This window comes from Sander vitreus, chromosome 13 (genome assembly GCF_031162955.1).
Source record: "Sander vitreus isolate 19-12246 chromosome 13, sanVit1, whole genome shotgun sequence".
Taxonomy (NCBI): Eukaryota; Metazoa; Chordata; class Actinopteri; order Perciformes; family Percidae; genus Sander; species Sander vitreus.
Genome location: NC_135867.1, coordinates 9,752,692 through 9,779,443, shown reverse-complemented (window position 1 = coordinate 9,779,443; position 26,752 = coordinate 9,752,692). Strand labels below are relative to the sequence as shown.

Genomic DNA, 26,752 nt, shown 5'->3' with positions numbered 1-26,752 from the left:
GTATAAGGACTTCATGTCCGGGTCGGTGCTGGGCGTGTCCTCTGACAATTTAAACAGCTGTGCCATTAACTAAACTTCTAGTGGAGCTCTGTGGAATGCAGTTATTAACGTATTGGGATCCCAGCTTACTGTGCTTTTACATCATACTGCGTAGTGTCTAATACTATTGGTTATGGGTTTGCTTTTTTATTAAACCGCAAACAAGACACTCAGACTTTGGGTGATACTTTATTAAGTTTATAAGTTTAGTTTTCTGAAAATCTTAAAAAAAAATCTGAAAATCTTAAATTCCTTAATCAGTAGTATCAAAATCATACTTTTCCTAAACTGTTATTCTCTTTTCATTTAAACTACATGCTGGTTCAACTAACCTGCTCTTCACCCCTTCAGGAAGTGTTATATCGCCCTCTGGTGGACATTCTGCTCAATAAACTGGTACCTGTTGAGAACATGCAGAAAACCACATGAGTGAGACAAGGCAGTCAGACATTATTTGTGCTGAAATGATTGACAGGAAATGAGTTGACAGACATAACGGAGTAATCGTTTAAGTGATTAATCAAGCAAAAATGCCAAACATTCTTCGTTCTTAACTTCTTAGATGTGATGTTTTGCTGCTTCCATGGTTGATATCATTTCAAATTAAATATGATTGGGTATTATACTGTTTGTCAGAAGAAGAAAAAACAAGCAATTTGAAGACATCACCTTGGGCTGTGGGGAAATAGAAACATTTTTAGAATCAACAATTAATTAATGAAAAAGCATATTAATCAATTTTGAAAATAATAACTTGCGGCCCTATGTGAGAGGGAATTGACAGGGACTTAACCTAGAATTGAATTGAATTGACCTAGAATTGTGTTTGTTGGTCTAATGCTTTTAAACTACGTGTAGCATGACCTGTTTGAATAAAGGATTAACAAGCGCAGATAACTAGGCTAAATATGATCATGGGGTCTATGATTTATCCACTTTCATTTAGTGTATTGGGTATTACAAGTTGTGCTCTGTGCTGCTGTGACCTTAAACAGTTTATTTTATGTCTGATGTTTTTATAACCTTTTGGCCATTAGGCTGACCATCTGAGAAACTTCAACTACAACTACAACTCGGCAACGGCATCTGAACAAGTCTAAATAATCAGTGTGAGGGATTCTGCACTTTCTGAAGAACGACTGATCCATTGTACTCGGTATAAATGACTGTTGCCATTAAAATTAAACTCAAATCAATACTGAAATTTAAGGAGGATGTCATATTTGTCAATAAACTTCAGATAACATTTTCCTTCAGAGTGCATAAAGCACTCTAGAATGAAACTCACTGACCTTCATTCACCTACTAATTTGCACGAGTAATTTTCTCTCAGAGTTCTACGGATAGATTAGACAAACAATGAACTGCCAAATTACCAATTATGGAGAGGACCATTGGTGGCAGTGAGCTGTTTAAATGAGTTGGAAAACACAGCAGTTTTATTACTGTTTCAGGATATTTTTCACTTTAATTAGAGGTGATTTGATTTCATATGTATCGATTTTAGGCAAATATGTCATGTTATCTAAGTTCCAACTTATTGCAAAACCACCACTTTGTTAAACGTTCTGTTATGTTACTTTGAATTCTCAACACAAACTGAAAGAGAGACTTCATCACAACTCCTGTAAATCCCTAAAGAACCTACAGTGAAGAGACAAGCTCATGCAAGTCCATACAAGCCCACAGAGGTTCCTACTAATCCCCTCATACTAATGACTTGTCACCACTGTACTGTATATGTGTGTACTTTGTACAGTTCTTATGACTACAAAACTGTCCAAATTAATTAAGCTCCAGCATGTTAATTTAATGCACTTTCTCTCCCTCTGAGATCGCCAAAGTGCCTGTTGACTTTAAGTCGTTCTGATCCATTCGCACAACAATAAATGATGGATGATGACGATTAAGAAATACCCAGAATTTCACAACAATATATCGTTTGTCACTGAAAACCTTTTGACATTTCCCAGGAGGAAAATCCCAGGTGGAAATAATACATTTATATATAATATTTAAGTAATAAAATCAAGTAAATGAAATATCTTGTTAGAAGAAGTAAGGTATACATTGTGTGTATTTGCGTTTATAATTTTTTGGATGCTATGAATTACATTGTTGTGTTTTGTAGAGCCCTACTTGTGCCCAAAATATTGTTTATCATGGCTAGTTAATGAGCAAAGATCTTGAAGTACACTTTAGAGATGGTCCGATACCATTTTTTGCTTCCCGATACCGATTCCGATACCTGAACTTGCGTATCGGCCGATACAGAGTACCGATCCGATACCAGTGTGTCATATATTTTATTATGTTTTAACAACTGTATTCTACTAACCCTGTATGGATGTGATATTATTTATATCTTTGTTGTCGGTCTGGCTCAGGTTAAACTCTTTGTGAAACATGAATGCCACAGAACTTTCTTTTATTCTGCAGTTTGACAGTCAGTTATAACGGAAAAAGAACATAAATAAACTACTTAACGTAGATTTTCTTTAGGGCTTTATTACGTGGTATCGGATCGGTGCATAAACTCCAGTACTTCCCGATACCGATACCAGCGTTTTAGGCAGTATCGGAACATCTCTAGTACACTTGTATGTGTACATCCTATTAAATGAGAATAACAAAAGGTGTTTTAATAAAGTTTATTACATGAAATGTTTACTTAGTCAGATTCCATAAGCTGTGATAATTAGTGGCAATAAACCTCATTATAGTCAGAAAACAGATGACTAAAGTACAGTTTTAGTAAAACAAACCATAGTTACCATAGATTTAAACTTTACATCAGTCTTGTTTCTTTCAGTCATTGCACATGTTTGAAGAATGCACATAGAAGGACTGTTTTGCCATCAGACAGTTATATATATATATATATATATATATATATATATTCATCTCAGAATCCAGGATAGCGCTCCAGTGCAGCACAGTCATAGATCGTGAACACCAAGTCCTATAAAAAAAAATGAAGATAATATGGACGTTTTTAGGTAAAGCATGTGTGATTGAATGAGACCTTTATTCAGGATTGATATTTCCCATGTTGTTAGCAGCTCAGTTCCGTGTGCATTCATATTAAATGCATTGTTATCTGTATTGAAACTGCAGGTATAAAAATCCTCAAAAGAAAATCATCACATGACATGTGTATTCTTACACTTACACTGTACTTCCAGTATAATTGACCTTAATTAGAGGTCAAAAAATGATTCTGTTATTTAAGCTTACCGAAATGACCGTAATTAAAATGATTTAACCCTAACCCTTTGTCGAGACATTGTGGCCTGGTCTGCACAGACAGGTCATGTCGGTCTGTTATGGAAACCAAGCGCAGACCAACACAGTTCTGACTTACAGTAACAGTTCAGGAGAGAAGGCTCAAGCATCCACAGAGAACTGAATGTTTTTTATAATCTGCATCATAAACCCTGTTTAATCCTGTGGAACTGATCCATTAACCGACAGTCACTTTGAACGCATCTCATCAGCTTTCCCTTTTCTGTTTCATGTGGATATACAGTAGATATAGACAGGTGATCAGTAAAACGTGACTTAAAAATATGCATTAATGGACAGTTCTTTGATTTATCTGAAATACCAATAAAATAAATACCGGTTACTGGTACTTAAATGTATGTACAGTGAAAGAAAACAAGATGGGGAACAAGGGAATAACAACTGGGCATTTTAGAGGAACTCCTACAACTTTTACTTTCTCTCTTCACAGAAACAGCACATTTTGTACTCCATTATAAGTTTATATAATGTACAAAAAAATAATTTCTGTGCAAACTGATTTAATGTACAGGTGGGATTTTTTTTTAACATAAATTAATCTTTAACATATTCATTTTGAGACATTAGCATACTTTCCAATGCACAAATGAGGCAATGCCTATAAGGGCCTTTAAAGCTCCCATGGCATGAAAAATTCACTTTATGAGGTTTTTTTAACATTAATATGCATTCCCCCAGCCTGCCTATGGTCCCCAAGTGGCTAGAAATGGCGATAGGTGTAAACCGAGCCCTGGGTATCCTGTTCCACCTTTGAGAAAAAGTAAGCTCAGATGGGCCAATCTGGAATCTCCTCAAGACGTCATAAGGAGGAAGGTTACCTCCCCTTTCTCTGCTTTGCCCGCCCAGAGAATATGGCCCGCCCATGAGAAAGAGAGCGACATCATGGCTTGAAAACAAGCGAAGCATGGCAGTTGGTCAAGGCTACACCCCAACCCTGCACCTTGCCCCCCCCTCCTCCTCAATAGCATTTAAAGCTACAGACACAGAAATGGCACATCCTAAGTAAAGCTCATTGTGGGACTGGCTCTAGTGACTGTAATTCTGCACCAACGCTGAATTTTGGGATTTCAGATACAGTATTAGGGGACCACTAAGGCCTATATAAAAACATCCAAAAAGCAGCATGTCACAGGACCTTTAACGTCTGCAGCCACTGCAAGAATGGTACAGTCCCATTGACAAAAGACAAATCCCTGTATTTTCCACGAGATGTTTCACTGGGCTTTACTTTGTGTCCTACCAGATTTAATTTGACTTACTTGCTTAATGGCACAAACAGATACAACTTTGTGGCACCATTTGAGTCTCACTGTGTTACATTTATCTAGACCTTTGTTCTCGTCTTACCCCGTGACATTTCTCTGACATGATGATGAAGAGCTGTCTAAGAGTGACACCCAGCTTTCTCACTTCTCTGGTGTAAGCGCAGCGGCGATCTCGCAGGCCTTCCACCAGGGAGATGTAGGTCCTCATTTTGTACATCACACAGGCATTCTGCATTCGGCATGAGTAGCAATTAGTGTGCCTTTGCTTGATTTACAGCTGAGGTTTTCAGTCAAAATTCCACAGATGTTAGTGTAGAAAATAGAGTGTGAAAGATAAACATTGAAGAAAAGTATCTGGAATTTAAACCCTGGTTACTTTTCAAAATATGTAAATTTCCATATGCCAATTATGTACAATAATAACAAATCCAATCTAGTGTAAGTTAAGTAGCTTTTTTGTTACAATCGTGGGGAATTTGAAGTCATACTTACATGGACATCAAGGTAGAGATCCGGCATGTGTGCCATGCAGTAACTCTGGATGAAAAGAACAAAATGAAGTTTTAAAAATGGAACATCGACAGGACAATCTAATGTTTTAACACCCATCCCTACTCTAAGAACTCCCAGGTGTCTCACATTACTAAATTAAACCTTACTAAAATGTGTTTACATTTAACCCACAATGTTTTGATTTGATGGGATTAAACTAAATTGCTGCATATCTGTATCTAGATAATACATGAAGGAATAAAATAACTATTATCTCCAATGTGGACCTTAGTACAATATATAACAACACACTAGATACACAACAAACAAGTACACAAGACCATTTAAGAATATATGCAAAATACAACTTTAGTGTTAAAGCAAAAAAAAATCTATAATAGTTGCAGCTAACTTACAGTTTCAGGGTCCCTCTTCAAATCTGCAGCCCACTGGGTGAGCTCTCGTGCCATGCTCAGCACCTTGGTGTAGCATGTTGGTGGGTAGAAAGAGTAGCTTAGTGCCAGCGGCACAAAAGATGAAACAAGCAACAAGTGGTTAAAGATGAACATGACTCACTTACACCTACTGCACTACTGAACCTTTGTTTGTCTGTGTCACCGATGCACACATGCAGCCACGTATGCATGTGGACAGATTTTAACACACCCTCTGTTTACTCCAAAATAATTATGCAACTCCAGAAGAATGACAGGCGACAACCCACTGTGTCAGATAAGACAGCACTGATCTTTATGGAGGAATCAAAGCAGGCTCGAGAACATTGGCGATTTTAGACCCTTTTTAGGGGGGCTCAAGCCCCACTAAATTTCATCTCAGCCCCCCCTAAACATTCTAATAATAAAATTATTATTATTATTTTGATTTTATTTTATTTTTTTAAATCAATTTTAGTGCTTCAAGTTGGAGTTTGCGAACATGTCTTTTAGTGACAGAGGACAAACAATTACAGGTTCAAAGGGCTTGAAACAGGTTTAATATCCTGTGTCGTCACCAATGCTATGCACCTGTTACCCCTTCAAGGAAAGAGTTAACAGAAACTTAGTTTTGGCTAATCGGAGGTGGTTGTGCCAGACTCCCGCCTTTGGCTGAGTCGCTATCTAATCTGTCAGAGGGAGAGCAGGAGTGCGGTTGTGAAGTTTAACGTTGGTAGTCACCAGAGAAGAAATTGGTAATTTTATGGCGCAGATTAGAACCCAAATTAAAACGTAAGAAACTAAAATTGCTGAATGTTAGAACATTGTGTCAAATTGGTCATTATCACTGTGACTTATGAAGTGTCAGGTTTAGTTCCATCAGAGTGTTAATAGTGTCAAAAAATGTTAGCTGATGTCTTTGTTCAGTAGCTAGCTCAGAGATTATTGGCTAATGAAATTACTGATTTTGCAGGAGGGGGGGTAACACTTTTGCAAGGCACCGTGTCACCTGCTCGAGAAGATAGTGAGCTGTGATTTTTGTCCAAACATTCAAATACTGGGAAGACATACGTTAGTAATTTGCCTGAGAAAAGGAGGAATATTCAGCATGGTATTGCTTAAATCAGTTTTGCAGTGATGGTGGTCATAACTTTTACATAAGTGAAAGTAGAAATACCACAATGTAGAAATACTCTGCCACAAGTAAACTACACAAGTAAAAGTCATGCTTTTACTTGTTGAGTAAAAGTACAACAAATATTTAAAGCATCAAAAGTAAACGTACTACTTATGCAGAATGGACCCTTTCAGAATAATGTGTATCATAATATTAGAACATATGAATGTGTACATCATTTTAATGTTGGTGAAAGTGGTGCTAAGTTGAATTACTTTACCCACTGCTGAGCAGCTTTATGATTTTCCCCCAAGGGATAAAATAGTCTTATCTTATCTTATCTTATTTTAACCTATAATAATACATGATCATTTATATGTTGAATGCATTATGCATTATTTAACTAAAGATGCAAAGATACTACTGAAGTAAGTTTTCAAATAAATGTAGTGGAATAAAAAGTGTAATATTTGTCTCTGAATTGTAGTGAAGCAGAGTTATAGCCAAACAAATTGAAATACTCAAGCAAAGTACCTGAAAATTGTAATCAAGTACAATATTAAGTAAATGAGTAAATGTTCTTTGCTACTTTCCACCACTCAAGATTTGTTCCCATACATTTAATCTCCTAGAATCAATTGGGTATTGTCTGAAAGCTTATGTGCATGCTGCACGGTGACTTCCAAAACACGACAATGACTTTTGTTTTGTCTCAAGATCCCAACTCAGTACAGTATATAGCACCTTTGGAATGAAATTGCTGCATGTTTTTAAGTGTACCATATATTTTATATTCTTCTGTACATGTTATTTGCTGCTGTGCGCATTATAATTTAAAGCACATTCAGTTTTTGCTTGAAATGAAATGTGCTGAAAACTGCCTTGCCTGTGGCCGGGTTAGCTCAGTTGGTAGAGTAGTCGCACATATATAGAGGTTTACTCCTCCACGCAGTGGTCATTTGCTGCATGTCATTCCCCCTCTCTCTCCCCTTTCATGTCTTCATCTGTCCTGTGGTAATAAAGGCCTCAAAATGCCACAAAAAATAATCTTAAAAAACAAACAAAAAAAACTGCCTTGCCTAGAAGAATCCATGGAAATCCCTAGGACTGAAAAGGGACCAGATCATAAATAGAAAAGCTTTAATAGCCTGTACCCTGATACGTGTTTCCATAATGAAGAATTTCTGCATTAGGGAGGAGGGTGGTGTTGATTGAACATGACTGTACTGATCATGAAAGTGATATATGTTGTAAATTATATCTCCATAAGACCCCAGCTGTATTAACATCAGCCACTGTCATATGTCTTTCTTATCCACTAGATGTGGCTAATTTCACACATTTAAACTCCTTACATCTTCCTGAGCGGTCTTAAAGTCCAGCGTCCTTATGCATCATCTTGAAGTATAGCAAATCATTTTCATTCATTAATTAACATCTGAATCAAATATAACCAGGACTTATCTATGACTGATTCTCTTTAGAAGCAAATAAATAAATATCCTCACTGACAAATCTAGGACTAACATTGGCACATGCTGAGGCCTCCTGCGTGTTCAGTAGCTGCACTCCGTTTCTGTCCAGGTGTGATATGACAATGTCATCACTCATTTCATCACAGTAGACCGCCTGATGCTGCCAAACGCCCGATAAGGGAATGGCCTGCTTTTGAGTTATGCTTGCCACCTGTCATAGCCTGTGTTGAGAGCTGGAGGTCTGTCCCCTATACCGCCGTATGAAGACGGATGGCCCACACTGAGTGTGTGTCTTGGCATGACGGAGAGGCATAAAGAAAAAGTGCAGTGTGCGCTGTATAAGATATATCTCTGTTCCCACAGTCCCATCACTCAGCCATTCTCCTCTCGACCTTGGCCTGCTCAATCAACAGTAGCCACTGGTGATAGTCCTTAAAATGGACGGATGTGTTTTACAGTTTGTAGTTAATGACCAAAGAAGTTAATGCATGATGAGAAATTGGACTACAGAAATCTGCCAAAAAGACAGCAAATTCCAATGCGGCAATCACATATTCTGGTTTTAAAGTCCTGGATATTCATTGCATATGAATCATAGAGCTGGCACACATAATGTGAATAATGTGAAGGCCACTGTAAAAAAAACTTTATAGAAGTGAAGGTCATAATGATATACTCCAGACCTTTATGAAACGATAAGTGAAGTAACAGTCACTATATATCATGCTCACTGGCCTACACAGAGCATACAGAATATTACATTGAAGCCAAAGGAGATTAAAAAAAAGAAAGAAATACCATAACGCACAATAAGGTCAGTACAGACTCCCAATCGAACACCAGAGAGACATTAGTGTCCATTGTTCCCCTTGTATAATTACTATTTCCATATAAGTTTAAAGCCTATTATGAGACAGCAATCTCAGCTCCTCTATAAAGAGACTGCCTCTCGCCTGGGGGGGCACCAGGTTGAAACAGCATTCTCGACAATCTGCCTTGCTGAAGTGCCAAGCAGAGCAGTATCAGCTCTGGGGGGCGCTGTGTTAAAGCTGATCATGGCCTCTGGCTCCATGGTGGCAACATGAGAGACAATAATTCCCTACATATGTAAATAAAGTACAGTGTTATGAGGCAATGCGAAATTTAACGTGATACTGATATTTGTAATTGTTGTTTGTAATTGTAATTTGTACATTCCATGGGAATAGGAAACTAATTTGATTGGCTGTTGATATTCTGACAATCACCTCCTAATTTTAGGATACAACCCAGAAGAAAATCACTACAGGGGCTATGGTGACTCTGCGATGAATAACTGATTGTAGGCTACTGTCAATGTATAGCCTGTAAATGTAGTTTGTAACTATGACAGGCACAATGGTTTCTTTGTAATATTTTTGAAAATATAATTGTAATCTATTTGGTATCTTTCTAAGAAATGCATCAGTGTATACAACTTTTTTTTTATTTTTTATAAAGAGAGAGAGAGAGAGAGAGAGAGAGAGAGAGAGAGAGAGAGAGAGAGATTAATGAGTGAACGCTAACGACAGGGAAACCTCAGTCCCGCAGCTACAGCAGATCAGCCTGACCAGCCTATGAAACGTGCCTCTCCAGACGCACGGTGGTGGCCAGGCCAGCGTATTACACAGGCGGCTATGTGGAGGTCAGTCTCTCATCAGTGCAACGCACCGAGCAGTTTCCCTCCCTAAACCCCATCTCTGCTGCCTTTGTCCTCTTCTGTCCTGCAGAAACAAGGGATTTCGCATTGCACTCGGTCGGCGCATTCCCGCAAGTCACGTCTCGCTGTTTGATTCCATTCTTTGGGTGGCAGGTGTCCCGGTGCGTCGACGTCCTAACACCGGACAAGTGATGCTCTGAGCTGTACTATTGCTCTCCTGTCGCCTCACATCTCTGCAGCAAACCGGGCTGGAAATGGTCCCATGCTCAACTAACCGGCGGCGTTCAGAGGTAGGTGCCCACAGCTGGATGCAGGGGGTGCTTTCTATTCAGCGCATGTTTGGCCCATTTGATCAGATAAGGAGCTCCGAGCACAATGTCCTCTGCGGGGAGTTTAGCACTGCAGCTCTCCGCACTAGTTTTTTAATATTTCATTTAACCCAAAAGGGATACTCAGCTATACTGTGGTGGCACTATCATAGTGTGGGAATGACATTCATGAAAGGGTTTCCCCTAGCGGATTGAATGTTGCCACGATGACTTGAAGTTTGTCTATTTAACCCTAAAATGCATCTCAGTTACTCAGTTCAGTTATTCATTTTCCTTTGATATAATGTAATGGGACAAGCTGTCATAATAATACCATAGCAAACCACATAATGCAGCTGTGATATGAATAGTGTAGCCTATTAATACCACAGGAGATTCTAAAGCCATTAAAAAAATAAAAATAAACTTACTTAATGGCAGTCCAACTCCTTAAATGATGACGATACAGGAATAGAACATTGTAAGATGCACACATGATTCATTTATTCTGTGATGTGAATTTATTTCATGAGTTGATTTCTCGGCTTAGCCTACATGTTTCATGAGGCAGCAGAGCTTCGTTTTTTTTTTTTTTTTCTACTTCTGGAACAAAACGTAGTAACTCATAAAATCTCCTGTCCTGAAGAGGGCAGCCTGAGCGATTCCATTTACAGCTCACAACACCAGCAAACTATAAATCAAAAGCCTCCAATTTTGTGCTCTTAATGGGAAAAACGATCATACCATTCATCACGCATGCACTGCAGACGGTGCTCCACTGGGATGAGGTTTGATTAAAATATAAAAATGAAATAATTGATAAATGACGGATGAAGGAAAGGAGGAGGAAACGAACTAGGAAGGAGACCCGCAAATATTTAAAGTCATTTTCCCTCCTGTCCAATCAAGTCCTTAACATTGTTACTGCTGACCTGCTATGATAGGACATATTTAACTTTGTCAGCAAGGTTGTTTGTTTTCTTCTTTTTGTATCTTAAGATCTAAGAAAATTCAGTGTCAGTCTTTCCATTCATCATTAGATACTGTGTCGAGCCGTTCATGTCTCAGAGGCTCTACCTTTACTTTTTCCCTCCCTCCCTCCCTCATCATGCTGGTGGTGTCATGTTTTTCTGCCTCCCCTCACAGGTTAGACTCTCAGTCAACAGAGGGTCACAGCTGCAAACACATCACCCACCCTCTTCCTCCTGCCTGGCGAAAGTCGTACGTCTGCTGCCTGCATTCATCTAAACAAAAGTGAAGACAGACAGGAAACTTACACTGTAGTATTACAGTACTGCCTGGAGTGTGTGTGTGTGTGTGTGTGTGTGTGTGTGTGTGTGCTTCAGTGGCTTTACTGTTCCCCAAGCCCTCCACTCTGTGTGTGTGCAATGATGTGTGGTTGTGTCAAGGTGGAGAGTTAAGAGGAAAACAGGACCCGTTCAAGTCAGCAAAACCAAGCCAGCTGCTGCGTATGTGTGTGTGTCAGGGTTGAGCAGTCCAGCACGTGAGACAGTGTGTGTGTGTGTGTGTGTGTGTGTGTATCTTTGTGTGAGGGGCTAGGGTTGACCAGGCTATGAGTGCGTCTCAGAGGGAGAGGCCGTTCGATGCTGAGTCAAGCTAAGGGAGCAGAACAGGAGAATCTGTAAGAGGAGCAGCCATGGGGCTCGGACAGTCCAGCAAGGCTCCAGTCACCGAGGACACAGACGAGGGTGAGTAATAAATTATATGACTTTTCCCCTTTTAGTTTCTCTACTTTTGAGGGCTCAAATGGAGTGATGATAAACAGGGAAAGTGGGTAAAACAAATTGACAAAAGTTGTGGGTAGAATTCACTGTGTGACTGCCTTATCCCAGGGTGTCCATCTTTTCTGCAGCCTTATCAATGTGTTAAGCTATTCCTATTAGCTAACTAAATTAAGAGCACTTATAGTAAATGGTTGCGACTGATGTACTGCTGATTAGGTCTGCCACACTATTCTTCCTCAGCAAACGGAAAAGAGTGATTACCCCTTGTTGCTGTAGTTTGATTTTCCTTTGATATGGCCACAGCATTGTATATTTATGCAAATATACATATAGAGCGCATAGAATAGAATACAAAGTTGTTCAAGATATCCATGAAACTCTTGGACATTTTTCTCTAATGTTGCCTTTGGTTTGGATGTCTTCATATTCATGATTATTCAAAATTGCTTGAGTCTGGCCAGGTTATTGTCTCATATTTCTTTGCCATCAAAAAGGAGTTATAACTTGGACTGGCAAAGCCCTTGGTTTTCAAATTTATTTCCTTTTTCTTTGTGACCTGAGTAGATAATACAATGTGAATTTATCGGTTCAAGGCAGTCTCTGAAATGAATTCTATTCTGGCTTCACCCCAAGGACTTCAATTAAGTCAGTGTTACATGAGTCAGTGATTTAGTCAGAAGTGAGGTGGCTTCCCCAGGTGTTTCCTTACTGTAGATTTTTTTTTCTGTGTATATTGTATCCTAGATGAAAATGATGATACATGTTTGTTTTTTTTATAAAGTTGTAAGCCGTAATATCTGTTTTCAGTTTAACCCATTTGACGGGTTCATATTTCTATTTATTTGCTTGTCTGCTGAAATACGTATTTCATTATTGTGTGACAAACCCATTTTTTTTTTTTTTTCACCCTAAGTCTGTCAAATGACTGCATCACACCCTAATGAAATCTGTGGCTTTCTCTTTTTCACTGGAGGCAACCTCTATCAAAGAGGAAATCATTATTCACAGTTAACCTTGCTGCTTAGTCATCTAGCGTGCTGTTCTGGAAATGTCACTCATAACAGAGAGTCTCTGAACTCTCTGAGAAATCTCTGAGTTAATGAAACAGTGCACCGTCCTGATTTCTCTCTTGCAAACAGCGTGGGCGATTTCACCGAGGGCAGGAGAATAATAAACAGAGAGACACATTGTTTGGAATTAGAAAAAGACCCGCTCACTGGAAACAAAGTAATCCCCCTCACTGATGAGAGGAACCAGGCGGGTCACTGCGTGTTGAGTATACATCATGCGCTCTCCGTCGGAGTAGCAATACAGATGCAAATTGAGTTTTCACTTTACACTTCAGAAACGTTAAAGGTTGCTTCAAGGTGATATTGGCCACAGAGGTGGAATTTATGTTTGTTTGTTAATTCAACATTAAACATTAATAAATGCTGACATTTAAAAAATATATTAGTGAACGTTAATGCTCTGAGGTTAGCTAATGGTGATTTTTTTATTTATAGTTCCTGTGCAGCTGAAAAACTGTGAATAAAGTTATGAAGAAAATGTTATTTTTTTGGGGCTTTTCCCTTTATTTGAAAGTGGATAGACATGAAAGGGGGAGAGAGATGGGGTGATGACACGCAGCAAAGGGCAGCAGGTCAGATTTAACCCTGCGCCGCTCAGCTGGACTCAACAAACATGGGGTGAACGCTCTTACTGAGTGAGCTAGAGGCCGGCCCAAGAACATGGTATTTAAATAAATGGTCGAGCCCTTTTCGGTTTAGATCGTTGTTGCACAGAGTAGCACCACCATCAGGTCACGTTTGCAAAAATGTGTCTCTCTCCCATATTGTACACACAAAATATTAATATTAGAACATATTTAGACACAAATGAATGTAAGATTGGGGATGCCCATAAATATTTAATGCCACTCTTGTGGCATATTGTAATTTGCTGTGTCAAAGACTGCTTTTGTACAGTTATAGCTACATTTTAGTTTACATTTTTAAACCTCACTGTTTAAAAAATTAAATTAACCCAACAGCCTAGACATAAATATTTCACATCAAAAGCAGCAGCAAAAAAGATATTATTCCTGTAATTAAACTTAAATGTTGCATTGATTTATTTGCAGAACAAATATAGACTGCTTTCCTTGGTGGCATCAATGCAGAGACAGAAGCATATTTTGTAACTCATACTCAACCCATATTAGTTGATTTACAGAAAGGCGTGTGCATGAAGGTGGACTCTGTCAAGACATGTTTTTCTCCTCTGAGAATGATGTGTGCACCACATGTTCTCCCTTATGTGTCACGTGTTTTCCACCTTGTGTATCCAGGAGACTCTGGTTAATGGACAGACCCTGTTTACTGCTGATCATGCTTTATTCATATCAGTGGCACATGGACCCATGGGTTCTATTTCAGTTGTCAGAGCAACAGCCTGAGCTCTGATGTTCCCACCTTGGTGGGTCCTTACGTGATTTACAGGCTTCTGTGAGAGGCGGAGAGAGAGAGGGGGAGACAGAGTGAGACAGTGCGTCCACAAAGAGACGGCTAATTTTGAAAAGGTCAAAAGGTTTCCGGTTTTCGAGTTTATCGAGTGAGACGTCAATCAAATAACTATTTTTTGATTGTGAGAGAAAAAAACGCACCAATGAGCCACCGTATTGCACTGGCTGACACATTCCTTCATTATGATGAAGATAAACACTGTAGTATATATAAATTCAATCCCACATACACCATCCCGCTGCTGCAAAAACTCCCAAGAGCACCAAATGTGTGTTAATCCACCACGGAAAATAGTCCCCCAACAAAAGTACAATTTACTCCTGTTTGAGATAGGTTTACTAAAAACTAAAGTGCCGCTGTTTTAGGAAATTACTGACCTTTTAAAAAATATACGTAATTTGTATAGGAGTATATTATTTTTATGCTAAACACCCTGCATGTTTTTTAAGATGTATGCCCTACTGTAGGTATGAATGTGCTTGGGGCAACAGTGTAGGGAAGTTGGAAAGTGTTGACAGATGGACTAACACATTGTTGTTGTTTTTCATGGGGTTTGTTGACAATAAGAAAAATAAAGAATGACACCAGCCTCATACTTCTGTCAGAGGTGACAGAAAGTTGTCTTCTTAACTTTACTGCCACACAAACCTAAACCTGGCTTATGCCATAATTTGCCAAAAGAACAGCTTTTCCTTGCCCATAAAAACTTTTTTTGGTTTTCTGGTTCATCCACTATGCAGACCATTTCCCGGTTTCACAAACACAGGCTTAAGCTCAAATTAGAGTAGACGTCAATTTTGCACACAAGGGCCAGTGTGGATGTCTCTGCAGAGATTTATATGCACCCCAAAATGAGCAGTACGAGTATAAAGAAAACCACCTAGGTGGCCGTTTTTGAGAGCCTTTAGTGTGGACGGAGGGCCAAAACGGACAGCATTTATTAAATGTTGTTGGCTTAGTGTGGACATTCAGAGACTGCTGACAGAGAAAGAAATGCATAGACATACTGTACAGCGCAGTAATACAGAGGGCGCGAGAGACTGTGTTAGACTCAAACTGAACAAGCGTGATTACTTCAATCCAAACTGATTAGCATGTGTCAGTCAAATATAAATTGACTAGCAGATGAGTTCCTCGGTCAGATGGCTTCCTCAGTTAGTTTAGGCATTGGAAAGGCTGTCAATGTGTCAATTCTACTCATGTGCAGATTTCAATCATTACACGCTCATGTATCCATCATCTATACCGCACATTAAACCATTCAGAGTTCTGCTTGTAAAATATGACAGTCTCCATATCTCTCTCTCTCACTCTCTCTCGCTCTCTCTCTCTCTCTCTCTCTCTCTCTCTCTCTCTGTGATCACTGCCCTCTCATCCACGACCACAGCTGTCTCTCTCTCCATCAGAGCCGAATCTCCAAGTAGCTCAGCAGGAAAATGACCATGTTTATCTGCAGTGTGTGGCTGTGTGTGTTTGGTATACATCATATGTAAGTCTATGCATGTTTGTGTGTGCATTATAAAGCGGGCCTCATATGGTCCATTGCAGAGTTGCTTGTGTAAACACTCAAACACAGATAGTGCGAGAGGAGGAGGTGCCAATGATACGTGACTAACAGAGCATAACATTAACTGTCACATCCAATAGATTGAGTGACTGTAGGCAGAATGAGAGAGTGTGTGTGTGTGTGTGTGTGTGTGTGTGTGTGTGTGTGTGTGTGAGCCGTTAATGTTTATGTCCAATATAAGTGTGTATTTTTGGGAATGATTGTGAACACAAGTGTGTGCTGTGTGTGTGATCAGATGAGTGCAGAGAGTGGGCAGCAGCTGTTTCATCCTTGGGGAAGCGGCATGGAGGGAAAACCTTCTGTCCTGGTTGTCATGGAAGCATGAAACAAACAGCCCCATTCGGTTTCAATTGGCGATAAATGATGTCGATAGATGGAGGACAGTGAGAGGGAGTTAAGCTCTGGTTTAGGTTGTGTGTGTCTGTGTGTGTGAGTGAGTGATATAATGTTTAATAAGTGTGCAGAGGAGAGAATAAGACTAATCAATCAGTCAATAAGACTGAGAGGATATTGAGCTACTCAAAAAGAGAGCTAAAAAGCGGTCTTTTGTTCAGTCGGTAAACAAAAACAAGCAACGATTATAAAGGCGTCTTTGTGCAGAAGCTATTTTAATTCTCAGCTATAATGTCAGTGACCTGTGGTTGCCCTGGAGACTTCCATCTGCTTCAGTTTGACTTCTCTGCATTGTTAGCTCAAAGCAAACCTTACAGTGAACCTACTGGTAACATTCATCTATTTCCATTTATAGTAATCAAATGACCTAGTTTTCATTTTAATGAGAGTGAAGTGTAATTTCAGCTAGCATATACAGTTTATGTATTTAAAGCTGAAATCCAAAAGTCAAAAGTTTAAACTACAGCAAATGTGTAGAGTTGATCTTGCAAAGTTTTATCAACTTATTGTAAAAGTGGAGGAGAAATAATACTGTAATATAAAGATTTAAAGAAATGTAAATGTATGTTTTGTATTTAATATCAATTAACAGAGATGTTCCACTCTTCTTTCTCACAGTGAATTTCGACCACTTCCAGATCCTGAGGGCAATAGGAAAAGGAAGCTTCGGAAAAGTAAGTACGTTTGCCAAAGTGTACCCATGTTACTCAGAAATGTGTTTAGTTGGAATCAGCTTAATGATACATATATTTATTAATATCAAAATGGGAATATAGCTTAGTATCCTATGCTAAACAATTTAGAAAAGTACAAACAAACAAGCCAAAGGACATATGAAAGACAGCACTGACACTAAGAAACTAACCCACATTCCAGGAGGACGTTAGTGTTGCTCAGGAGCCTGCCTATCCAATACATTTAAACACAAAACACTATATGCACAATCCAATAACAAAAGGAACATTACAAGACATGCACTTAAAAAGAAGACCAATGCAAATATGCAATACATATGAAACAAAACCTTAAAATATATATATATCAAATGTATATCACATAATACATGCTAACAAATATATGCACATGAGGCGCAACGTTACCAACAATATATAATGACCCTCTCTGTCAGTACAATATTATCATTGTCTCGTAAAGCCTTACGGTTCAATTTACATACATAATACATACATAAATCTGAGGTGATAGCAGCCATGTTTCCCGTTGTTGTTAGTCTTAATAGTGCAGAGTAATTCACATCGGCACTTACAGTACGTGTAAGCACATATAGCGACGCACATGCACACTCACATGTGCATGTACACTGAACACAGACTCGCAAAGCACCTATCTAGCACTCTGTCCAACAACAGATAAGCAGTCTAATCACAGTAGATGGCAAGCTGTTCAATGGGAGGAGTGATGTGATCAGGGTTTGGCTGATTAACTGTGCCAGCTGGTCCAGAGATCACTCTCTTAGATAGCAGTAATCACTGGCTTATTGATGCTTCGACACAGACAAGGACCACTACAAATACATACGGGGTATTTTCTCCTCTGCATATTGAAAATAGTGTCAATTCTCAGACACATTGTCAAAAGGGTGTATTACGTAGGCTACATTTTGATATATACATGCAATGACAGCTACCCAGATTGCACCAGGTGTTATATTCTGCTTTTTGCTGCATCACATCCGAGGCATGCTATTTATTTCCACCGATACATAAATGCTGTTGGAAAGCATTTGTATGCAATTTTGAAAGAAATATCTATCTTCCTAGCTGACACGCATAGAGCAATTCTAATGAATGGCAATGTTAAGTTTCCCATCTCTGAAATGCAAAACATACTGGTGTGAAAAGTTTAACGTCTTAAGTGAGGATTAAATGCATGATCACAGAGATTATAGAGAAATCCTGAAGTTTCCATCCAGCCTTGTTGGATAGACAACATTTCTGGTTATTGCACTATATAACACTTCATGTGTCACAAGCAATAAAGCTTTAGACAAATATGGGGGAATGATGGAAAACCTACGGTGGCCAACAGGGGCAAACGCCCTGCAACTTAAGAAAACACACATAAATAGACAAAACACAAGCAAATTAAGAAAACAACTTCATTAATTTGACAACACATGCAGCATTCAGCAAACGCGGTGCAAATACACACAGCACAACCAAATAGATAAACGCGCTGCAAATACACACAGCACAACCAAATACATAAACGCGCTGCAAATATGAAACGATGCAAAAAGAAAAGCACACAAACCCAGAAAACAAATGCAACAAAAAAACGCAGCATCCAGATTACACAACGGAAGTTCTCCAGACCTCTAGAGGGAGCAGCTAAGTGGAACAGCTTCTTTTCGACCCCACAGGGGGAGAGAGAGAGAGAGAGAGAGAGAGCAACTGCATAGACTGTAAATATTAAGTCTATGTTTGAGATATGTTTTCTCTCGTTTGGTGGGTGTGTCTTGGCTCAGGTCACAGGTGATACTCAATCAGCAGAGACATCTGTAAACTCGTGGTAATAAAACATTTAAAACTGCATCAGCGTTTAACCTTGACGTTTGTTTAAGCCTTATTACATGAGAGGGTTTCATTTCGAGCTCCGAAAGGCGCATTACTGAAGTATAGGCCTACTCAAGTGTAATATTGTGATTATACAACAACGGTTACCAACAAAATAAGTGATCAATCCGTTTTCATATTGTGGAGCAATTCGCTCTTGAAATACAAAAAACAGACAGGATTTCTAGTCCCTCCCTGTTTAGTAAACCAGCCAATTTACCGTGGGATTTATCAATCTGAATAAATCCCGCTCGCACATATAAACACAAAACTGCTTTGCTAACTCCAACGTGTTGTAAGTAAGACATCTGCTGAAAAAGTTATTGTATTCATTAGCATGACTGCCGTACTGTTTAGTTCACAAACATCCAACACACCAAAGTGCAAACAAATAGCGGACCAGACGCAAGCTTTTATTTTGAAAAGCTGAAGTTCGGGGACGGCACCAGCCGGGAGGGCTTGAGACGGGAGCATAGACTGTATATTACTAATATATTATGTTATTAATAATAATAATAATATGAATTTAATATACAGTCTATGGAGTTCTCCAGGCTGCAGCCATACCCGACTCTAATAAAAAGGCAAACCGCTCTCTGCGTGGGGTCGAAAATCCAGCTCTTCCACTAGCTGCTCCCTCTAGAGGTCTGGAGTACTTCCGTTGTGTAATCTGGATGCTGCGTTTTTTGTTGCATTTGTTTTCTGGGTTTGTATGCTTTTCTTTTTGCGTCGTTTGATATTTGCAGCGCGTTTATCTATTTGGTTGTGCTGTGTGTATTTGCAGCATGTGTTGTCAAATTAATGAAGTTGTTTTCTTAATTTGCTTGTGTTTTGTCTATTTGTGTGTGTTTTCTTAAGTTGCAGGGCGTTTGCCCCTGTCGGCCACCGTAAAAACCGCATTTGTATTGCAACATCCTTCAAAAGTACATAGATTTTTACAATGTGCTAAACTAAATTTCATCATTTTCTAGTGTTTATTTTATTAAATCTGGTGAAATGATACATGTCACAAATCCATTGAGGCATTTTAAAGGGATGCTGAATAGCAAACAGTTTTCTATGTGTCATGCAACATAACTAACCACTGATCATATACTGACAAAACAAAGCTTTACTTTGTGGCTACATTTTTTAAATTATATAATTTTGCCCAAGAGAAATGGCAATGTTTAACATGTTATCATATTGGTAGTGAGGACTGTATTATCATTTTCTATGAATATGTTAGCTGTTTACAGTTTGCAGAAAGCAATATACGAGTCACTTTTAACAGCCTTGAAAGTACTGAAGCAAAAGACAGATGCACAAGCAGAACACCAATGAAGTATTCAGAACATTTTTGTCCACTTCAGCGAAATAATCGACCTTCATGTGATCTTATCACCAGGTCTGCATTGTACAGAAGAAGGACACTAAGAAGATGTACGCCATGAAGTACATGAACAAGCTGAAATGCGTGGAGCGGAACGAAGTGAGGAACGTCCTGAAAGAGCTGCAGATAATGCAGAACCTTGAACATCCTTTCCTGGTCAACTTCTGGTAAGCAAATGTGCTTTAGCGAATACACATTTGAATGTGTGTACAGTCATTAGTACAGTACAGTCATTGTCTGTGTATCAGTTAGGCCTACATCCTGTGAATGGCAAATAACCCTGGATCACTTCTTACAGACTGTTTATGTAATTGCTATAGCTACTTTTTGGATTCAAACTGACTTCTGACTGCCATGAATTTAGCATTGACTGACTTTGACAGAATATACTCCTCCATCCTTTAAATATGCACAGAGAATGCTGCTGTTAAAACTTTAAGCACACTATGAATTATTTCCACTTCAGCAGATTGTCTCCACAAAGGCTTGTGTTTCACACTGGTTATTACCATCAGCCATAGCAGTCATTTGAATGATTTTGTAGTGCACTCTTTGTCACTCATTTGATTTTTATGGTGATTGTATCCTCTTTATTAAATCAGTGAATGCACAGACACACAGAGGGACCATGAGTCATTAAAGATTGGTCTGGATTGAGTCTGTAGATGCATTCAGAAAGGGTGTTGCCTACTGAAGAACACTCTCAAGCCTCCATCTGGATCATCTCACCCTTTGAAGTTGCTAAAAGGAAAATGTAGTTTGCTCACTGATCCGAGCTCAACTTTTATGGGCACAACTCTCGTTTCTTGGCAGCTTCTCGTTTTCCTCACCACATTTGGGGGTCGAGGAAGTGTTTGCCTTCACACTGTACAAGCTCACTCATACTGCGAAAGCTAATCTAAGATGACTCATCAGGTACTTTCAGCAACTTATTCATCATAATTTGAACGGCCCGTGGTCATTGAGCACCAGGAATCGTACTTTTGCGATGCCTGATAAGTATGGCTTGTTAAGTTTCTGTTTGAAAGGCGTCATTAATTCTTGATAAGCACTCCCACTCTGCAACGTTTTGAGAGGAAGCCACACTGGTCTTCTTTCTGTCAAGTAGCAAGGCAGAGAGGAGGGAATGTACGTGCAAGGATGATGAATATCTGCCGCGGTCATGCAGTCCAGTTTTAAAAAAAATCTAATATTTATTTATTTGTAGTATTATTTATCTTTCCTCCTTTTGATTTATAGGTCCGCTAGTTGCCCTTTTGGGGGGTAGGCAGCTGCCTATAAAAATAAACTCTGGAAATGTTAACGATTAAATGATGAAAATACTAAGAGACTTGTGGCACCAATGCTCTCCAAGTAGCTTCCCCCCCTCCCCCCGTCTACCCTTTGTCCTCTGTCCCACTTTTCTATCCTCTCTTCACCTACTTGCCTTTTCTCCCATGTTAATTCCATATATTTTTTTAAAGCTACTCGGACAGAATGAATAGCTATCTTTTAATTATTAATTTGAGGGAAAAAACTAAACCCTCCCGCGGTAGGAATGAACGAGAAGAGACTATAAAATCACAGTAAAAAGAGGAGGAAAAGACAGCAGGAAAAGGGAGACTAGCCACAGAGCAGAGAGAGGAGGTAGAGAGGGAAAACAACAGAGGAAGTGAACAAAGGATAGAGATATGTGGTGTACAGACTCATCAGACAAACACTGCCAGGGCTTGCTTTCTTGCTTGATTGCATGCTGCGTTGGACAAAAAAACCATTGGAAGTTAATGCTTTTGGCAGCGTAAACCCCCCTGGGTGGAGGTGATTTCCTCCAGAGATGTGCTTGGGTCAGCGCTGTGCCCACTCTCTCTCCCTCTCTTCCTGTCTCTCTCACTGTGTTGAGTTGGCGTACGTTATGATTGGCCTGAGGTAAGCACTCAAGGTCAGAGACGGGGAGAGATTACCTGCAGGCAGCGTATGAACCACACTGAGCCAGACACATGCAAAAAAACATTATTTCTCATCTGTTCTCTGGCCTGTCCTCTCATCCTTCTCCTCTGTCCTTATTTCTTTCTCCTCTTCCTCTCTTCACTCACCTTCCTCCTTTTCTTCCTCCTCCTCTCCTATTTTCCTCCTTCGCCACCTGCTTCTCTTCCTTTTCTCTCCTCTTGCTGTCACTGCACTTGCGACTGGGCATGACCTCGGGTGTAGCCAAGCAACAGTGCACTTCAAAGACACAGGACCAAAACACAAACCTATGAGCTTCCAAATAAGTTATTTTCCCTCCATGCAAACTATTAAGTATGATTTTTGTTGAATCTTATTCTCTGGCATAGGGATAGACCAATTATCGGCCCTGGCCGTATATCTGCCTGTTTTTTGGCAGTTTGCAGATTATCTGTATGGCCATTTTATTTGCCTGATAACCGATAAAGTGAATTAATTAAAAAGTGTGCTACTTTGGCTCGGCTACAGCTCTGTGTCTGTCCCTCTGCTTTGGTTTCACTCACCACTGAGTTTGACTTAATTCCCGCCCACAACACTATCTGACTCTCTTTTAATGTGTGTTATGTTGAAAGTTTCTAATGTATTACATAATTGCTTAAAGCATTTAAACAAAGTTTTGTGTTGGAGTTTGTAAAAAAAAAAAAAAATCTTAATTTTGACCTAAAGATTTTAGGTTTTCATTTTCACTGTAAATGCATATTGGTTCCAAACATCAGTTATCGGTTTCATTAACTACTAATAATCGGTATCGGCCTTGAAAAAACAGTATCGGTCGATCCCTATACTAGCATTAAGTGTGTGGTACGGTCAGTGTATTGATGTGCCAGCAGTGGTGGGGCAGCCCTTTGTGCCTGCGCTGCACTAAGTCCCACTGTGTAAGGGGAGCGTTTATGGGCACTGCCAGAGATACACTCACACTATATCAGAGATGGACACAGAGAGTGAGATATGGCAACCAGCATCAGATGCTGCTGTATTCAGCTTCCAGTTTTGCTGCCTCTTTAACTGCGGATTTTGCAGTTCATTTTTTTTTGTTGATGGAGGAAATGTCACGGAGGAGGAACTTCTTGAAACTACCTGCTTGCTGTTTATTGTGATGGATGTGTTGAGCGCAGGCTGTGTAATGTGTTCTATCGAGTAGCACATTTGTTTTCAAAGAGAAGGAAAAGAGTAGTGCAGTAATATTTAACAGCATTGCAACAAAAAAAAGCCCTATGTTAAGTTCTTGAATTATTTTTATATTCCAGAAATGCCATCTGGTAAAACTGTTGAATATTGAGAGCAACTACAATTTTATACATTGTCATACTGTTAACAAATAAAGAACTTTTACTGTTACTCTTTCCATGAATTTGCCCATTGAGCTAGGAGTTGAGATGGGATTTATCCCAGTGAATGTTCAAAAGGGCAGATTGATGTTAGAATAATTTCATGCTAACATAATAACAACCAAAGAGATAGATCTTCAATATCATTTTTATGTTCTCCTTCACAAACTAGGCCACAGCATAATACAGTCCCTCCAGGATTTCGCGGCCTTTTTTTGAGATTGTTGCGGCCCAAAATGCCTGATTCTGTGGGAGCTTTTGTAAAAAGTTGCGATAAAAGTTGTGATGTCTTTGTTTGTTGCAATGAAGTGGCGGGAGACAGTGAAAGTTGCAAAAAAGTTGCGATTTTGTTTTTTGCATACTTCTTTAAAAATAAAAAGGAAACTTGTTTTGGGGAGAATAAAACTACTCTGGGCTTAGTTTCCCTAGTAACCTTACGAAAAAGGCTCAGGATGCTCCAAATGTTGGTATAATATGAAAATGGTGGATTTAAGACAAAAAATTATAATTTATTGAATGAATCAAATTTGAACATATGTGTCAGTGGCTTGTTGATCTTTACATTGTTAGTTAATTTCCTAACCTGGCCTGGGACACACATTCATACGGTTTGATAAAGTACTGACTTTAACTTATCATTGCACTTACAATAACAAGCGTAGCTGTCCTCAATTTAGGTCATTGTGTCATCTCATCTCATTTTTTTCCTGCATCCACTGTGTGTGTTGTTTGTGCGTTTGTCTGTTTGTGTGTTTATGTGTGTGTGCAAGCGTCAGTCGCGGCGGAAACTGAGCTGCAGCCCCACCCGCTGTAGATAGCCGACAGGATTGAAACGGCAGCGACTTTAGAGTGAAAAATCGTTACGGCGTACATTGATGTTAAAATGTATACAGGTTGGCAGTACGGTCTGAAATGGTTTGCACGGTCTTTCGCTGTACGTTTTGTTGGTAAATGTGAGATGTTCGAGTCACACACGTCTCATCTTCATATCACAAACAAGGAAATGATCAACCCGTTCTCACTTCCACTTGGTCATTGGCTCTCAGAGTGCACGTGGGACTGCTGTGGGAAACTTCAGGTTATTGGTCAAATTTGCGGAAAAGCTGCGGTGATTGGTCAAAAAAAGTCGCACCAAATTCGCGGTGATTGGCCGAATTCGCGTGAATTGGCGCGATCGCGACATCGCAAAATCCTGGAGGGACTGATAATATATCTGCCAACTTTTGTCAATATATTGCTAAGAATTCACAACCTGCTTTTAACAAAGTCTACACTTCATTCCATGACATCTTCCACGTCTAACCCTCTGTGACAAATACTGCTATGATGCAACAAGCTATTGTAAAGAAAAAAGTCATTGCGTAACTGTCAAAGGGAAAAAAAGAAGTACATTAACAAAAGTCTGAAACCTTGTGGAGTAAAAGCTTCTCTTGCTTCAGGGAGTCCCTCTTTTGTTATTATGCAATTGCACTAATGACGTTCATTTCTATGCAGAGCAAGACATAATTCAGTTATTCCCCACTCGTGTGCATTTTTTCCTCAGAAAACCAAACAGAAATGACATAATGTCTAACAAAAGCAACTAATAAAAGAATTCCTCCAAGCATCCTGACATAAAAGGTCTAGTACACCAGATATGTTGTATGGTACAGGCCCTAGTATAGGGTACATTTTGAATGAATGGTGTGAACTAGGATAAGCTTAATTTCAAATTCCAATATTACAAGCAATAGTAAGATGTGCTTGTACCTAAGGTACAAACTGTATCCTTGTGTATCTGCAAAATGTGCACGTCACAGCTTCATTTTACATTAAACGATGCAGGCATTACCGAACACTAGAAAGCAGCATGTCAAGTATTTGGCCTGATGTCAAGGTGATCTGCTGCTGGTGAAATGGAAGATAGAATAGAATCAGTGGTGGTATAAATAATAAGAAAACATCCTGATTAAGCACTGTTACTAAGCCTAAATGTTACCTTAATTAAAGTAAAACCATAGCAAAAAGTAGCCTCACTTGTTAACTATAGGCTTTTTTTTTATAGAGTTTTCATGTACAGTATATTTCACATGCAAAATCATTCATTTCCCGATTTGTCTGTAAGGGATGTGTGCATGTATTTTTGGATGAGAGTGTGTGTTGTCATGGAGCTTTAGACATGGACTGATGGGAGCTGTCAGTCAAGCGAGTTGTTGGAAGATGGGGTGGGAGGAAGGTCGGAAGGCTGTCGGCATTGATCCAACATGTCACAGTCTGAGCGCTTGGCAGGCTGTGTCCGTTTCAGCAAGGGGCTTTGGTCGGAGTGTGTGTGTGTGTGTGTGTGTGTGTGGAAACGTCTGCGTGCACGTATGGATAGTATGCATGTCTTATCACTGTAATTGCAATACCTTGTGATGAACAACAAAGTCTTGATTAGCCGTTTTATTACTAAGATTTACTGATGTGGCGTTTCTGCTCAATAGATCGATGGTAATTAACAAAAAAAACGTACAGCTTATACTGAGGAGGTTTACTTCATTTACCTTATATAGGTATTTAGGTTTAATGAATGGGGGCAAGTGATATTCTCCTTTCAGAGAGGGGATACGTCTAGGAATATTGCCAATAGTGCTATTACTTTTAAAGAAGGGAAACATTTCTTTATTCAGACACTTAATGAAAAATCTGCTTATAGTATGAATACATGTCTTTCCTGATTTAAGGACAAAATAGAATCATTTGTGTATCTGAAAAAGAGGAACTCCTTATATTTTATTAAATTCTTAGAATTTGAAATTGCAGCAATGTATTTGAATTAACTGTGGCCTTACTGTACATGTCATAACTTTTACCTTTGAAAGAGAGATAGTTTTTCTGTAAGGGCATGTTTTCTGAGCCCCTGTAGTTTCTGGAGACTTCCATTACTGAAGTGGCCTGGGGTGCCTTTGCCTCTAAAAGCTCCACACAGGATGCTCTCCCATCAGACTGACTGCCTGGAGGCCACCAAGAGGTCACATTGAAATGCATGTGTGGCGCAGCAGATGCACACACTGAAGGAACGACAGAACGAGACAGAGCGAGAGAGGGGACAAACTAGAGGACGAGAGAGGCAGAGAGAGAGGACAAGAGAGAACAAGCCGGCTAAAGAGAAACCAGATGCCAGCAAGGCTAATAAAAAGTCTGCACCATTT

At 39.4% G+C, this 26,752-nt stretch overlaps 2 protein-coding genes across 2 annotated transcripts in view; one reads left to right on the top strand and one right to left on the bottom strand.

The window, feature by feature from the left end:
- Positions 1–2,944: 2,944 nt before the first annotated feature.
- cytl1 (cytokine like 1) lies at positions 2,945–5,671 on the bottom strand. Its single transcript, XM_078266700.1, has 4 exons — positions 5,519–5,671; positions 5,103–5,147; positions 4,693–4,839; positions 2,945–3,001 (listed from the first exon to the last, which is right to left on the bottom strand). Exons 1-4 carry the CDS (start codon positions 5,669–5,671, stop codon positions 2,945–2,947), a joined length of 402 nt encoding a protein of 133 aa, XP_078122826.1.
- Positions 5,672–9,702: 4,031 nt separating this feature from the next.
- The window catches only part of stk32a (serine/threonine kinase 32A), a 74,403-nt gene continuing 57,353 nt past the window's right edge, over positions 9,703–26,752 (top strand). The window contains exons 1-5 of the mRNA XM_078266535.1: positions 9,703–9,791; positions 9,877–10,096; positions 11,261–11,823; positions 16,942–16,997; positions 20,287–20,438. Of these exons, the coding sequence (XP_078122661.1) occupies positions 11,772–11,823; positions 16,942–16,997; positions 20,287–20,438 (260 nt within the window). The 5' untranslated portion in view covers positions 9,703–9,791; positions 9,877–10,096; positions 11,261–11,771. The remainder of the gene's footprint in view (positions 9,792–9,876; positions 10,097–11,260; positions 11,824–16,941; positions 16,998–20,286; positions 20,439–26,752) is intronic.